This window comes from Amblyomma mixtum, chromosome 4 (assembly GCF_055824585.1).
Source record: "Amblyomma mixtum isolate Tamu chromosome 4, ASM5582458v1, whole genome shotgun sequence".
Classification (NCBI taxonomy): domain Eukaryota; kingdom Metazoa; phylum Arthropoda; class Arachnida; order Ixodida; family Ixodidae; genus Amblyomma; species Amblyomma mixtum.
In genome coordinates this window covers 109247591-109263776 of record NC_143015.1, presented here as the reverse complement: position 1 = coordinate 109263776, position 16186 = coordinate 109247591, and the positions used below count along the sequence as shown (strand labels likewise).

General features: G+C 48.3%; 2 protein-coding genes across 6 annotated transcripts in view; both read left to right on the top strand.

Moving 5' to 3' along the window:
• LOC149347802 (uncharacterized) overlaps positions 1-16186 on the top strand; it is a 166169-nt gene that overhangs the window by 6283 nt on the left and 143700 nt on the right. Inside the window, exons 2-4 of one of the 4 annotated variants that reach the window (XM_089587460.1) lie at positions 1855-2028; positions 2763-2853; positions 4174-4306. In XM_089587460.1, the coding sequence (XP_089443586.1) occupies positions 4251-4306 (56 nt within the window). In that variant the 5' untranslated portion in view covers positions 1855-2028; positions 2763-2853; positions 4174-4250. Of the gene's footprint in view, positions 1-1854; positions 2029-2757; positions 2854-3799; positions 4307-16186 lie in introns of those variants that run through there. The other 3 variants (XM_089587459.1, XM_089587461.1, XM_089587462.1) reach the window with 3 other exon arrangements.
• Positions 7220-15360, top strand: LOC149347805 (uncharacterized). 2 transcript variants are annotated; one of them, XM_089587480.1, is made up of 5 exons: positions 7220-7893; positions 9482-9587; positions 11612-11794; positions 13421-13472; positions 13586-15360. In XM_089587480.1, exons 1-5 carry the CDS (start codon positions 7800-7802, stop codon positions 13619-13621), a joined length of 471 nt encoding a protein of 156 aa, XP_089443606.1. In that variant the 5' UTR covers positions 7220-7799; the 3' UTR covers positions 13622-15360. The 2 variants fall into 2 exon arrangements, with proteins under 2 accessions (XP_089443606.1, XP_089443607.1); XM_089587481.1 differs by having other exon boundaries at positions 7220-8188.

The following is a 16186-nucleotide window of genomic DNA, read 5'->3' as shown; positions in this document are numbered from 1 at the left end:
GGAGGGGCACTTTGATTGCATTTATTATCCCGATATTAATCAGAGGCACATATTTGTTTCTCTTCATTATAGCTCCTCCATTCTTTTGCCCCAGGGATATGTTCAGGGGTCCACCCTGAACACGTATTTTACGTGAACCGCTTGCCGTTCTTTTTATTCTGCAGGAACCCCTTTTTCTCACTTTCTTGAATAGCATTTCAGCTCGTGTTTTGGACGCACCCTTGTTTCTGTGGGCTTTTTTTCGCTGCCGTTTGTATGCCACTGAGGAGGCAACTTCATTTTTTTGCGGCAACCGCATTTTGATGGAGGCGAAATGGACGCCCGTGTCCCGTAGTACTTAATCGTACCTCATAGTGCATGTTACTTAATCGTACCTCATAGTGCATGTTACTTAATCGTACCTCATAGTGCATGTGTCGCTGCCGGACATTAAACCCGGCATTACATTTTTTAATCTGATTAATATGGCAGTCTGTTTCTTCATGGAGCGTCCCAGAAATATGTGCGCATTTTTTCCACGAACGGGGACGCGTATAGGCAACCTTTGCTGTCCTTGCCTGTCAGATAGCCAGTGTCAGATGTTCACCGAGATGCGACAGTTACTTCGCCGTTTCCTCTCCTCCTCCAAAAAAAAAAACAGCTGAGGTCTCGTGACAAATGACGAAGACCCGTGCACCTTTCTACGCCTTGCTAGCAGGAGCACTGCTGCCGGCGTGGCAAGGAGTTTAAGCCAAGATTAGGAAACCGGAAATAGGGGGTCAACAGGCGCCAGGCAGCTGTCCCTCCGCTTTTCTGCGTCCAGCCAATCGATGAGGACCTCTCAGTTGGCGGTTCTAGAGTTACAGGCTTAGGTGTGGATGCCGCTGCCTCGCGCTCGTAGCTTCCGATCGACGGCGAAGAATCCGTGACTGACCTTCAGTAATGTGTTCGTGGCGGAGACGGGGGCGCGTCACAAACGTTGTATATAGATGGCGAGCCGATATACAACCTTTGCCGCAGAATAGGTGGCAGCATAGAAAGCTTCGCAGAGCAGCCGCTGTGTTTGCAGGACCCGTGCAGCACATTCCAGGAAGGATTATACCCACTCAGCCGGGATTTTCTTCATCGGCCTTAGCGCTGCTGTCAGCAGCCTTCTCGCTTCTATGTGCATGCAACCACCATTGCCGATAAGATGGGGCGCTTGGTTCTTCTATTCCTAAACCCTTCCACCTTTATACGTGTTGCTGGTAGGAGCGCTGCTGCCGCCGTACAGAATGACCATAGGAGGCACGAAGCGCCGTCATGGATTACCAGTATTCCGGCCTTAAACCTCTTGGTGTAAGCACGTATCGTCGCCTGTGCTTCAGGAGACCATGACGACCGGCACTGTAAATTCTTAAATTTAGAAAGCGTATAAGACTTGATTTGAATGTGAAAGCATGATTTTTAGCTTTTTTTTCTGATTGCCATTAGCATGTTGTCGTAAGGCAACACATACAATAGGTTGTTTTGTTCGCCAAAACGCAGCGCTATTTTGTTGCCTATGAGCTGCGGGCTCGCCTAACAATCTGAGAGTCCTGGGTTCATAGCCCCGCACCTACGGAAAATCGCTCTTCATTGATACCGCGTGGACATCTACGATTTTTCGGACCTCTGATGCAGGTCTACGCCGACACCGGGTTCCGTTGCCGATGAGGCGTATAGTAATGCTTTCGCATTAATAGTGGCCGATGTTTACACAATGGCAATGTCCAAATCAAACCCTCCGGCATTGCTCCAAGACGCCGAACGCAGGGACTTCACATTGCCAGCGAAGGGATACGCCTGCATCTGTCTCATGATCGTTGCTGAGCGCGATTTCTTGTCAACCTGCAGGCGGCTGATCCCGTCTCTCGTCAGGCTCGTGCGATCCCAGCGTCACTGAAAGATGCGGAGGAATCGGGAGGCTGAAGAAGCGCAGTGAACGTCTGCAGCGCTTTCGCCGCGTGGGTGTCAGCTGCGTCGACGCACCAGCTTGGTCAGAGGAGACAAGGTGCGGGCACGGAACAGGTATGTATGTACCCTGTGAGGAAGCAGACCGCAACCAGCGTTACGCTGAAGTAGATGCACTGGCGCTGCACTGTGTGGGTATCCTGCAGGAAAAATTGGACGCTTTTAAGCTTCCTTTAGTATTCGAACGCGACAGCGCGTTTCCGTGCTGCCAGAGAGTCCACGGAACGACATCGCCCGGACGGCGCGACGCCTTGCCCTCTGGAAACACCTTTGAACGCAACGCCTGTACAGTACTTTTCTCACACATCTCGATGGACACCCGAACTGCACCGTAAGGGAAGGGAGGAAGGTGGGAGAGAAAGAAGAGAGATGTGCCGTAATGCTTAGCTATAACAGTTCAGCAACTGGCTTGTTGGTGAGTGAGACATGAGTCAGTGCGTGGTTTGTGCTTTTTTTTTTGTGCATATTTGCACGGAATGACTGCTAGTTGGCTACTTCCAGCGTACATTGAGATGGTGGTGAAAATATTTTAATGAAATGGTTTAGGAGGTAGTAGCGGTGGTTGGAGCCCTCAGTCCGGAACCCCATTGGCGTAGGCTGCTGTCCGGGCTCTTTCGATGAGTTGCTTTTGACTCTTTTCGTCCGAGCTGGACAGAGTTGCGAGCGCAGAGACAAGGTTCGCTCAAGCGAAACGTGACATTAATTAAACCAATGCAGACATCGGTAAGCTTGCCTGAGCGTTGTACGCCGCTTACTAAATGCAAAATCATCTTCCCCTCCTTGCAGAGCAGAGCACGTGCTCTCCGTGTATTGTGGTACTTCTGAGGACCCTCACGCTACTGACGAGTGGTGTCCAGCGGTGCCTCTGGCTGAAATGCAAGGGTGAGCTCGCAGCTATATCTTCAAATAAGTATCCAGGCTAGTTCAGTGAAACTTGCCGCTAATCTAGCCGCCGCGGTGGCTCAGTGGCTATGGCACTCGGCTTCTGACCCGAAAGACACGGCTTCAATCCCGGCCGCGGCGGTCGAATTTCTTTGGAGGCGAAATTCTAGAGGCCCGTGTACGGTGCGATGTCAGTGCCCAGGTGGTCGAAATTTCCGGAGCGCTTCAGTAAGGTATCCCTCATAGCCTGAGTCGCTTTGTGACATTAAACCCTAATAAACCAAACCTAATCTAGTATAGCAGCCCGGGCAGTGACACGTCGGGGGGCATATACAACAGGTTGCGCAAATAAATGCGCGCCCTAGACATCCCATCTATAGTAGGATAAAATATATAAAAACGGCAGTTGCTAACACTAGGCCGCGGTTCTCTGCGTCCCGTATTACTACGCTTGCCAATAGCAACGGTAAACGAAATCATTTCTTTAATGTTTGACTATATTGTCACAGACAGAATCGGAATCAGAAGGGCTAGGTACAGGCCATATCAAAGAATCCACACATCAAAAGTCTAGAGCTCATCATTTTTTTCTTGGGATAAGCTTCTTGCTTATGTAACAAGAAATATTTATGCAACCGACCACTTTTTCTTCATGGAGGAATTATGTGCATGAAGGCTGATGTGGGCGGAGCTTCACTGCACACTTACGTTGTAACTGACTATAAACGGGCACATTGTTCGAGCGAAAATTTCGCACAGAAATGGCATTTGGGCGGCAAAATTCTTTTATACCACGTTGGTCTGGGTTACTTACCTGATTCGATCAGAAGTCATATATTCACACCGTCTGCGGCAACAACGAAGGAAATTAAACCTCTCTGTCAGCGATCGCACCGGTGGCGCCATCTCGTTTTTCGGCCGAGGAGATTTGCTATGGAGGGGAGTCCGGTTGTTTTCCGAAAGGTTTCAAGACGCTTTTTCAACTGCTTTATCGATGATCATAATAAACGTAGTTTGGCCAAAACCCCACTACATTTCAAGTCTTCGGTGGAGTCTTCAAGCAATCTGCACGGTCAACAAACGAGATGGCCCCACCGGTGCGATCGCTGACAGAACGGCTTGATTTCCTTTGTCGTCGCTCTTGCTCGTCGTCAACCCCATTGGTCTTGCACAATGGGGTCGACCGGCACACGCACTACACATGAGGATGAACCTCGAGCCTCTCGGGCCCAGGTGCGCATGCGTGGCACGGCCGCCAACAGGTGTGAGTGGTGGCACTATGCGTTGTGCTGAAGCTCTCCGGTGTATGCATTTTTTCAGTCTAAAGAACGCAAGGAGCCTCAGCCACGTGATGAGTCACTCGTCGTGTGGGTGTCTGCGATGTCCTCAACGCCAGCATGCCCCTCGTCCCGACCGAGCGGATGGGGCAGGAGACGGAGAAGCGCCGCCGCAGGTGAGGGAGACTGCTGGAAGAGCGCACGTTAATTCACCTTCGCATTCTATCAGAATCACTGGTGCCTGACCATGCGTACAAACCTGCTAGCAAGCAAATCACTATTGAACGCCTGTGGCGAAAAGTGGTCGTGTGTGTGTGTTTTTGTGTGTGTGTGCATATTTGTACGTAATTCCCGGTAGTTGGTTGCTTCCAGTGTACACTGTGGAGTGCAGAGACAAGGTTTGCTCAAAGGAAAAGTGGGAAAAGTAATTTTTATTAGACACGGACAGTGATCAGTAATCTTGCATATGTGCAAAATCTCCTTCCCGTCCTTGCAGAGCAAGAGCTCTCCTTGTATTGTGGTACTTCTCTGAGGACCCTCAGGCTACCGGCTGAGTGGTGTCCAGCGGTGCCTCCTGGCTGAAATGGAAGGGTGAGCTCGCAACTATATCCTCAAATAAGAATCCAGGCTGGTTCAGTGAAACTTGCCCCTAATCGAGCATACCAGCTTGGCGCAGTGCCACGTTGGTGGCCATATACATATGGTCATTCGTACACTTTCGATCCAGGCCCAGGTAGTGCGATCGAATACCGGACTCGGCGGCTGGATTTCGATGGGGCAGAAATGCAAAAGCGCCCATGGGCTCCGCTATATGTCAGTGCATTATAAAGAAGACCATGTGGGGTGAAATTAATACGGAGTCTGTAATTGACGACCTCTAGTCTGATGGCCTTGAATCTCGCACAATATATAACATGCAAATAGACTTTTACTGGCAGGGTGTGACGACTGTGCGCACCTGGTTTTCCCTCCAACTGGGTTTCTATGCTATCACATAATAAAAGCATAGAGTGTGAGATGCCTAGCACTATGTTTTGAATCACTGCCTTTTTTCTGTCTAAACAGGAGAGTAAAGATGGCAAAACTGGGAAGACTTACTAATGCAACGCAATAAACAATGGAACCATGAAAGTACAGGCTTTGTCACAAGTTTATAGCTGAGGGGTTTGCCTTCTAAGCTGTGTAGTGGGGCTCCTGTAGCGTTCGTGGGATTCGTACCCATCGGAGTGGCCAGAACCAGAAATCGTCTTACCTTCAGGCGTGTTGCAACGCTGGGGATAGAATACGAGCCACACGGTGCAGCTAGGAAGAATACGTTTGACAAAAGTTTTATGTATTCTGCCCCACTGACCATGAATACGTCCTTCTCTAGACAACCTTTTACGAAGCAACGGTATAAAATTGTCGAACATTCACACATTAACGCTGTTCGGCAGTGTTGTCACGAACTGTATATCGTTCATGTCTTGCATCTCCTTTTTGTTAGTTCAATATTTTATCACTTGCATTGGCACATGCAATCAACAGCTCGAGTACAGCCGACCGTTTTGTAATTTCCGTTCGGCTTTTTTTGGCGAGCATAGCTTTCGCACCACTATGCCATACAAACGGTCATTCTGCTTGCGTGGCGTCTTTTCGGCTTCTCCCAAAAATCATGGGCGGCTGCACCTCCTGCCGAGGACTCGATGCTTAATGTATTCTTGCGTGCGAATGTAACAAAACACACCTCACTGGATGGCTCATTGTGCTAGGGTTGTAGCAAGGTGTCAAAATGCAGGACATTGACCGTGGCAAGAGAGGGACACTGTCGCACCTGTTCTGTGTCAAACTGCAGGGTGCCCGCTACTGTCTCCCGTCAGGCTCGCACATTCCTCGCCGCAGAAGCACGGGGCGACTCATAAAACTGGAGAAACCCCGGTGAGCGCCTGGGATGCATTCGTCGCGTGGGCGTCAGCCACGACGCCGACGAGCCCACGTTTTTCGCCCAGACAGCGTGGGTCGGGCGGCGAAGTGGAAGCCATTCCTTGCAGGTAGGACTGCCACCTTTGTTGCGCACGTGACCTACCCACGCTATTCGAAGCTTCAGTGGACCCACTTTTCCCCATCACTGTTTCAGAGCGCAGCTCCTTGGCTCCCGTTTCTGGGTTTCGCGGCGTCGCAGTTTACTGTTGTCCTTCGTAACCAGTTTCGTAGTTATTTCACCCTTGTGATTCAGATCTGGGGCCACTACCTGCCCTGAGTAGACTTAATTCCTTGTCAATTTCAGCTCCTCACTACCAACTGTGAACTCATTTGTGTTTTTACTAGGGGGCGGCTCAAAGTTAAGGTGGGCAGATGAGATTAAGTTTCTGGGGACGGCATGGCCGCAGCTTGCACAGGACAGGGTTAATTGGAGAGATATGGGAGGGGCCTTTTTCCTGCACTAAGCATATTGAGGCTGATGATGATGATGAGGTGCAGTGGTTTGGAAAAGCAGCCATTGCGAGCACCAAACGGGCGAGTGGAGTGGTGCCACTCTACAGCGCCGAAAAATTTTTAGTTGAGAATTTCTCGAGGGATTATGTGCTTTCGGCGTATTCGCAGCCCACTTAGGCTCAAAAGGCCGGGCGAAATTTGGAATCTGTTCGCTCGTACGCTGCAATGTGCTTCCTTTTCTTCCAAGAGATTTGGTAGGTTGGTGTTCCACTACAGGCTGGAAATTGCATATTGCTCTCGCGAAAATTGTTTCGATTCAGAAGTGGGCAGTAATCATCAGTAAGAGTTGAGATATGCTTCTGTACCACGTACCTTTACTTGGACGCTGTATCTCGCTGCCTTCTATTTACCTCCCAAATGGACAAGTGGTATCTTTCGCTTCAGTTACTAATAACTGACTGTTTTCACAGCTGTTTAGGTTAGGTTAGGTTACGTTACGTTACGTTAGGTTAGGTTAGGTTACGTTAGGTTAGGTTATGTTATGTTAGGTTAGGTTAGGTTAGGTTATGTTAGGTTAGGTCAGGTCAGGTCAGGTCAGGTCAGGTCAGGTTAGGTCAGGTTAGGTTAGGTCAGGTTAGGTTAGGTTAGGTTGTGTTAAATTGGGTTGGGTTGGGTTACGTTGGGTTGGGTTAGGTTAGGAAGTGGCATCTTTCGCCTCAATTTCTAATAAGTGGCTGAGTGGCGAAAATTCATCAGCTACTTGTTGATAACAACACACTTGAGAGACGCAGGTGCGGTCTGGTTCTACAAGGAGCCAGCTGCGCGTGTGAAATGGAAGGAGTGTGCGTTCTTGGCAGCTACCGCCATCTGTCGCATGAGCCTGTCACTAGCTAGAACTGGGCATGCGCAGTAGGAGCTGGTGGTTTTCTATTCAACCAGTGGAGCTGGAGGAGAGGAGGAGCGCAGGCGCAAAGTGGTATTGTGGAAACGACGGACTCTGCTCAGTTTTTGTCATGTCTTGAAATCATGCCATTGAGCCCATAATGCATTCTTGTTAACTGCAATGCTTTGGGGGTGATCAGCAGGGCAGATATGGTTGTTGTTGATGTTTGAACATGATGCCATTGCTTATCACGTTCGCACTGATGCTCCCAGTAAGTTTCAATATCCTCGTGCACTTGATATGCGATTTTACCGACGGATTGGCATTGTCGCTGGCGTACGTTTGCTGCTAAAAGCGCAAGGTTTGTAAGCATGATGCTTCACACTCCAACTCTCCCTTCGCTTGCACTTGCAGGCCCCTGGCGCTCCTTCGGAAATGAAATGGTGCAGCTTGCCGAGAGTACAGGTGCATTCCTAAGACCGGTTTTATTGTCCGCTTCGCGGTTAAACAGAGTTAAGCAGTAGTTTGTCTCCGCCTCCATAGAGGTGACATCTGCGATTGTCGTGGCTTTTTTTCTGGCAACAGTGGATAAAGTTAGTAAGTCTGTTTTTGTCATCAATCCCAGTTGCTAATTACCTCGATGTGCACTTCGCCTTTGCAGCGGAGCTATCAGCGCATTGGATGTGGCACCACGTCGGAGGCGGCCAGGAAGTCGGACCATCCTGGCCGCAGCTCCGGAGCCTCTGGGCAGGCCAGGAAGGTTGGCACAAATCAGCCTCTCTGATACCTCCCCACGTATCCTGAAACCACGAAGTAAACAAATGAGAACATTATGTGTGCCATTCGGGGACTCCACACTGGGGCGCCCAGAAGTACACTAAACGCAGGCGACTTAGTTGAGGTGCCCTTGGGCTGCCTGTATTGTTCAGGCCCGCGGTTACCGGCTCGGAATGATGGTGTCGGACTTCGTTACGAACAAGACTGTTCAGTATATATATATATATATATATATATATATATATTACATTTTTATAGGAGTGAATCGGCAGCAGAGTAACAGAGCATCAGCCCGTTGAATACATTTAGTATTCCCTAGATCCCCTGCTGGGGAATAAAGTTTTCTGAACGATGTCCAATCAGGTGTGCTGTTGACACTTGGGTAACCTCCTGCCCTTCTGATGCACTCTCGCAGCCCGGTAGACTGACGTATGGGATAACGGTAGGGGATTTTCTAGGGATCTAGGGGTCTGTAAAACTCTAAATAATTATGCATTATGAAATTGTGCCTGTCTCTCTCGACCTTGGGCTCACAAGCCGAACGCGAGAACCATTGAGCCATGGGGGCGTCCCATCAGGAATCGGTACTAAGCTGTAGTAGTTAGTACAGGAGTCCGGCTGTTGACTGTTAGCTCGCTATTTCCATCGCAGCATCTCACTGAAAGTGAAATTAAAAAACGGCTGAGCAGGAAGATTTCAGAGCACCTTTAGCATCTTGTGCTGAGTACCAGCGTCTGTTATTACCTTATTTGCACGATTATATACTGCGTATACGGCACAAGTTATTACCGATTACATGTGATGCGTTGGTATTCTCACTCACTGATGCCAGATTAGGCTCTCTTTCCTCATTTCTCCCTGCACTAGAACTGAGTTCTAAGGTGCCCATGTACTTTGCAGTCTCATGTACTGTAAAATGTCATGGCACGTTAATGTACCCCAGGTGCTCGAAATTTTCCGAGCCCATCACTACGGCGTCCCTCATAGCCTGTGTTGCTTTGTGACGTTAAAACCCATAAACCAACCAACCAAAAAATGTAGACGCGAAGCGACATCTAAAAATTCCTCCTAAATACAAATCATGAGCCAACAGCTGGTCCGCACTTGATCGGAGATTGTGGAAGTGTAGAGGGCTTGATTGTTCACGATACAACTGGGCATTTTCTTGTGATGGCATTTGATAACTTTAGCCACAAAATGCCACCTGATGGCTCTTTGAAGCCTTAATTTCGAACTGAATCATGGTGTAGGCTGACATAACATTCTCCATGCGCAGGCCGGCAGGCGTCCAAGCACACCGGGTCGCATGAAATTCCTTCGTCGCGTCGCGAGTGGAGAATCGCGGAGCCAGTCCAACGCCGAAGCCTTCTTTTCACTACGCGGTAAGTTGTCATTGTCGAGCGAAGGGACTGCTGGCGTGGCATGTCGGTGATAGCAGTGGTCAGTCCATGAGCACTAGGTCGCGCGTTCGACCGTTTCAACGGCAATGGGACTTTGAGATGCAAAAACGCCCGCGCAGTGGGATTTTCGGTGTACTCTTTTATAGTAACCAACACATTAAAGTCATAAATGTGTATTGTAATCTGGAAACGGGAGTGAGAATTACAAGAGAAGCTTCTGTGGTTTTGTTCTATTGCTTTTTCTCCACTTCCTTATTCGTGGCTGAAATAAAAATACTGATTGATTTACATGCCCTGCAGCCAAGGTGCCTATAAATCACAAGTATAAACCTCTGCGCACAAAATGAGAGTACAGCAATACAATCTTTTAACATGCTAAAAGGAGGTAAAAAAATCCCGCTGGGAGTGATCTTTCGAGCACAACACAACTGGATTCCTCATTGACTTCCGACCCTTCGCTTATGCGTAACGTCTATTCAAAATAGTCAAACTCCGAGCGTGACAAGTATGACAAAAATTTCTTTTTGAGTCAGCGGCATTGTAATCAGTAGCGGAACGCCTTGACCACATCTGCAGCTTTCATAGAAAACAAATTTGAATATTGGAATATTGTGAGGTGCTGTTGTCGGAATATTGATGATGGTTCATACTTCCGATGTGGTTTTTCCAATGCATCGAGTATTTAAGCCAAGGGAGTATTTAAGGCCGCCAAAATATCCAGTGGGGCGAATTTTTGATGATAGCAAAAACATTATTAGCGGAAATGCAAGCCAGCTGAGGGGAGGTCTGCAGACACATTTTTACAGCGATAGCTTTTGAAATAAGGAAACATTATGTTTATCACCTCTTTCCTGTTTAAAAATGCTTTGGTCAAGGTTTTCCGGGTGTGCGCGCTCAAGACGCAAATGCGCAAATGAGTAAAGCAGGGTAACCAGATACTGCGAAGGGCTAGTTTGTTTAGCACGGCAGAAAGGAACATCGCGAACACAGGTCAACGGGGATGACAGACACAGGCTCTTAATAACCAGTGAAGTTCATTCGAAGGTGCACACACAATATCTAGTCTCGCAGTAACTAATCAGCTGAGTCAAAATCAGGACCGGTGTAAACGCCGAAAAAAATTAAAGACGCTTAAGTTTCTCTTTAACTGATCCTTTCTCGGCGCCCCTTAACAAACAAGTGGAGATCATGATTATCATTTGTTTCAATTTTACTTAATTTATTCTCTATTTTAATTTAATGGTACGACGAAACAGCGTTGACGGACGGGACGAAAGAAGAAGAGACAAGCACATGCGCTGAACTAAGAACCAAATGGTTTATTGTGAAAAAAGGGAGGGGGGGGGGGGCAATATAAAGCAGCAGGTCAAGCCAAAGCTCATACGGGAAGCAAATGCGGGACAAACAAGATGTGACATACATACGGGAGCTATCAACGCATCCCAGATTAAGTAAGGCGAGCTCGTGTGCGAATACAACCACCGAAAGGCTGGCTTACACATGAGTTAACAATTTCGTGAATGTGAAAAGCTTCCAATATCAGGTGCAAGGTTTCTCTATACTTCGCGATGATAGTGGTGTGGTTCAGAAATACCTCAGTCTTCACAACCTGCGGTATGAATGACAATGTTATTTCGGCGTGACTGGTTTGGAATATCTTAGCGATGTTCGCGTAGTCGTTCCTTTACGCACCGTCCGGTCTCTCCGATGTAAAAACGGCCGCATGACAGTGAGACATTGTAGACTACACCACAGCAACAGTTGACAGATCTATTTCGTTGTTTCTTCTGACACGCTTTCTTTCCACTTTCCTGGTTCACTCTCCTGCACAGGCCTCCCAACTTCAGAATCGCCAATAAAGTATCAAATGACAGCATCACCAGGAGTCAGGATCACTAAAACATACCAAATGTTAATTTTCAAGTCTTTACATATGATTTCGGCACGCCTGTGCCGCTACTTTTAGCCGAACTGTGGGTAACATCCCCCTTGTTCTGCCGCTGCAGGGTAGTTTTCCGCTGGTCAGTGGCATGGCACTGGAGCCTTGTTTCCACTGCCCGAGTGGCTACACCGCACGTCGACCTGGCCAGCACCTCTCCACAGACATGCTTCGTGTGGCACACTTGCATCGCGTGTGGACGCCTGCCTGGTGATGGTTGTGCCGTCCACGTTTCCAGTGCAGTGGCGAGGTGAGAGATATTTGCTGACAGGATAGTTTTATGGTTTTATGGGGTTTGGCATCCTAAAGTCACTCGGGCTATAAGGGACGCCATAGTGAAGGGACCCGGAAATTTCTATCACCTGGGAGGATAACCTGTATCAATATATTTATACTCTATGCCTGTATGGGTAACCTGTATGGATACCTGTATTGGCAGCCTCTATAGGGGACCTGTGGGGATGAATGGGGTCCAGAAAGCAGTATAAAAATCTTTAAACAGGAACCTAACCGGCCGTATTGGTTTTTTTTTTTGTGCCGATTGGATGTTACATAAACCATGGTGTGTTAAACAACTGCATTAAACGATTTGGTTACGCGGGTGCAGAAAGGTGCTACGATATTTAATTTTTTAGGCTTACTCGGGTATGGTGCTCGGCTGCTCACCTGAAAGACGCCGGTTCCATCCCGGCCGGCGCGGTCGCATTTCGGTGTATGTACTGCGCAATCTCAGTACGCGTTAACGAGCTCCGGGGTCGAAAAGCCCCCCACTATGGCGTCCCTCATATCCCGAGTACCCCATTAACACATAAACCATAAACATCTTATCTGCCCCAGTGTTCTTTAGAAAGGAGCTCTGATATATATTCGTTCCAAGCCATTTATTTTGTTTTCGATGAAATTATCGCCACATTCCACAGCCACTTATTCACTGTATAGGTCTTCAGCAAGACAAACATGAAATCGTGTGCACAGATCTTGTGCCCCGCGGTGGCGCAGTGACTTTTCGGCTGCGCCAGTTTCGAAACAGTGAAAGCCACAGCACCGGGGGGCACTGTGGCTTTAACACCACCACCTAGAGGAAAACTACGTTTTTGGGAGAACGGACAATAATGTAAAACGGCGAGTTGACCGAGTTGGTACATCCTGAGCGCCTGTCCCGTCGTCTTGTTTTTTTGTGTCCCTGTTCCTGCGCTGTTTTTTTTCTCAGGACAATAATGTGTTTAAGGAGTGTACGTTTCCATTGCTTCTGTTGCACAACAGATTGGTGTTTCCATTTCCAATGCAAAAGACAGCAGTTAAAAACCCTAATCTCGGTCACGGAGTTTCGATGACGGCGAAACGTGAAAGGCGCTAGCGCACATTCACGAACCGAAGTTGGCCTAAATTATTCCGGAGTCCTCCACTGTGGTGTTCCCACACAGCCCATTTGTCGCTTCGAGATTGAACCCCGCAATTTACGGTTTTTTTCTTTCCGCAAAAAAATATTCGTTTCCACTTGGTGTGTACTATATTTTTTAGATTGCATGGCAAGATGTTTTTACTCCATTGTTTTTCATAACAATAGTTACCAGCACGCAAAGCATTTGCAATTCACTTTGAGTGCCTGCTACCCTGTTACCTCGCACACTGAAGTTTCAAAGCTCACACAGAAGCTGGGACGTTACACCGGAAGTAGCTGCTATATAAAGCGGCAATAGGAAGAGAATACAGTCGCCAACCAAAAAGATGTGGCTGTTTGAAAGCAAAGTCGAGGTAAAAATCCATGCTCTCCTAAAAAATAATGCAAAGGAAATGCCTTTATCACTGCAACGAATGGATTCCCTTCGATTTGTTTATATCATCGCTGACCGCCGTCTCGCATGTCAACTTGCAGGCAGCTGCCCTGTCTGCCGTCAGGCTCGCACATTGATCCCTCACCAAAGCAGGTATGTGGATGATTTCAGAGAAATCGAGAGCCGCTGGCTTTTAGCGGGGCAGCAGATGACGGAAAGGCCGTACAGCACATTGTCCCCGTTCTCCTTCTGTCTCTTTTATGAAGTGGAAAGAAGAGGCGTCCAGGCAGTGCCCATGGTAGCCTTGCGAAGAGAGCGGCCAAGGCCTCCGACCACCGCGTCTGAAGTGCGTTCGTCGCGTGGGTGTAGCAACCAAGCCGCCCGCACTCAGCCTCTTCTACTCTGCAGCGGGGAAGGGAAGAAATGGTATGTGACACCTGGAAGAGGAACTACCCTCCAAAATGGCGCATACTTTGTACCGGTCGCTGTGACTGAGCAAGCGAAAAAAGAAAAAAGTGCTAGTGTTTTAACGTATTTAAGAAGAGTATCACGTGCGAAAGGACTCGAGGCAACACTGGCTCAAAGGCAACCGCATGCAAGATCAAGGTCAAAAGTTCAAGGGTCAGAGGTTAAGGCTAAAGGTCAAAGGTTGAGGCTTCAAAAGCTCCACGTTTTTAACGCGATAGCGTTAAAGGCCCCATTACGCAGAAAATCTGGCGTCGGCGTTGTGAGCGAAAAATCACGAGCATCAATGTCACGTGGTGCCCAGAGAGCAACATTGGAGGCAGGTTGGCCACCTAGGTGGCGTTACCTTGCAGTGTCATCACAACCTGCCCACCGTGGCAGGTGGCAGATAAATTAACGATTGGCCGCTCGGGAAGAGCAACCTGGGTCGTACAAAGGCCCACCGCAGGGAAAACCTGCCATCGAAGGGCTTAACCACTGCACCAATGCGCCAGGAGAGCTGCAAGGCCTCTCAAGGGACCTATGAATGTAGAGAATGATCTTTTGCATATATGGGAACTAAAACACTACGCTATCGCATCATAGCCTTAATGCGGAGCGTAAGTGTCCCCTCCAATGTTTTTCAGCTTTTGTTGTGAAGGATCGCTTTCACAATAGAACATATTTCTGTAACACGTTAAATTGCCAGGGCACCTCCAAGTTTCCAACTGTTGTCACACGCCAGGGCTACCTTCTTTAACTCATGGACTCTGCCTCTTGATGAGTGCGGGTTAGAAGTGGTTCTGCATGTCGTTTTACTTGTCATAGGATTTCATAACCATCTGGACTGGGTAATATGATGCCTCTTCAAAGCCCAAAGCCTAAATGCAGCCTTTGGTTTGGTTTGGTTCGGTTTTGTTCATGGGGGTTTAACGTCCGAAAGCGACCGAGGCAATGAGGAACACTGTAGTGGATTGCTCCGGATAATTTCTTTCAGCTGGGGTTCTGTGACTTGCACTGACATCACAAAGTACACGGTTCTGTAGAATCTTGCCTCCATCGAAATTCGACCTCCACGCCCGGGATCGGACCCGCGTCTTTCGGGTCAGCAGCCAAGCATCATAACCACACATAAATACGAAACGTACCGAACCTAACTTAAAATCTAACCTAACCTAACCACTCTGGTGGTTCTCATGGGTTTTTGCGATCTCTCCCACGTACGCGTACTGTGCGATGTCGGCGCACTTAAAAGAACCCAGGTTGGTTGGTTAGTTGGTAGCAACTTTATAGTCTTGCAGAGCTTTCTTCGACGGGGCCTTATGTCTCCCACGTGGGGACATCGAGGCGTTGCCTCGCCGTCGCCTTGCTGGCCTGCTGGACGGCGCAAAGTTCGTCACAGAGGCTGGGGTCTGCGCAGGGCAGCGGCCAACCGCGGCGAGAGGGTTGCAGAATTATCACCATGCATGCAGGTTTTTGTTACAGTGCCAGAGCATGTGAGTTAAAGTGGTTATATTGCCATTGCAGACCTTGCATATATTTGTCGGGTATGTACCGAGGTAGAGCCTGTGTATAGTTTCGGGTTGGGTACGTGAGCGTCTGCAGCTGTCTGAGGGTCACCGCGTGCGCCCTGTCCAACTTATTTATATTTATTTATTTATTTATACACAGTACCTACAGCGCCCTCACTGGGGCATTATTGTAGGGGGGAAACATCATAAATAAGAACAAACATCTAGTACACAATAAATTAGGCAAATGATGCGGTCTACAGAGAAAATACAGAAAACCATTGTAGAAAGGCAAACATACCGTAATCACACACACACACACACAAAAAAGATACATTTTAAAATACAGCACTGCTTAAAGAATAAAGCTTTAGGAATAATCAACTTTGTAAAAATTTCAAAAAAAAAAGCAGCATGATACACTCGGACAAGAATTATTGCACTTATATTGACAGGTGGCTTTGCAAATCGGCCAGAAACGATGTAGGAGGAGCGGTAGCGACCCGAGAAGGGAGACAGTTCCAGTCATGCACTGTTCGTGGGAAAAAACTATATTTGAATACGTTTATACGGCTATTGTACTCGCGCACCTTAAGTGGGTGGTCAGTGCGGGCGGAAATGTAGCTGGGTTCATTAATGTATTTCTCTTTTGGAATTCCAGTTTTATTCCAGGGAAAGTTCGGCGGGCCACGCAGAGGTCCTTGGTAATTTCGTTGTAGCTGGTCAAGCAGTCTGGTGCTATTCCACGAACGACGGTCGCCGGCGCGGTTCGCGAGCTCGCGCGCCTTGGCGTGTGCCGTCTCGTTTCGGTTGCGATACGTCTTCGATACTTCTCCCATGTGCGCCGGTAACCACTGAATTCTGGTTTGAAATTCTACCTTCTGCTGGACTTGTCGATTGCTCAGGTCTCGG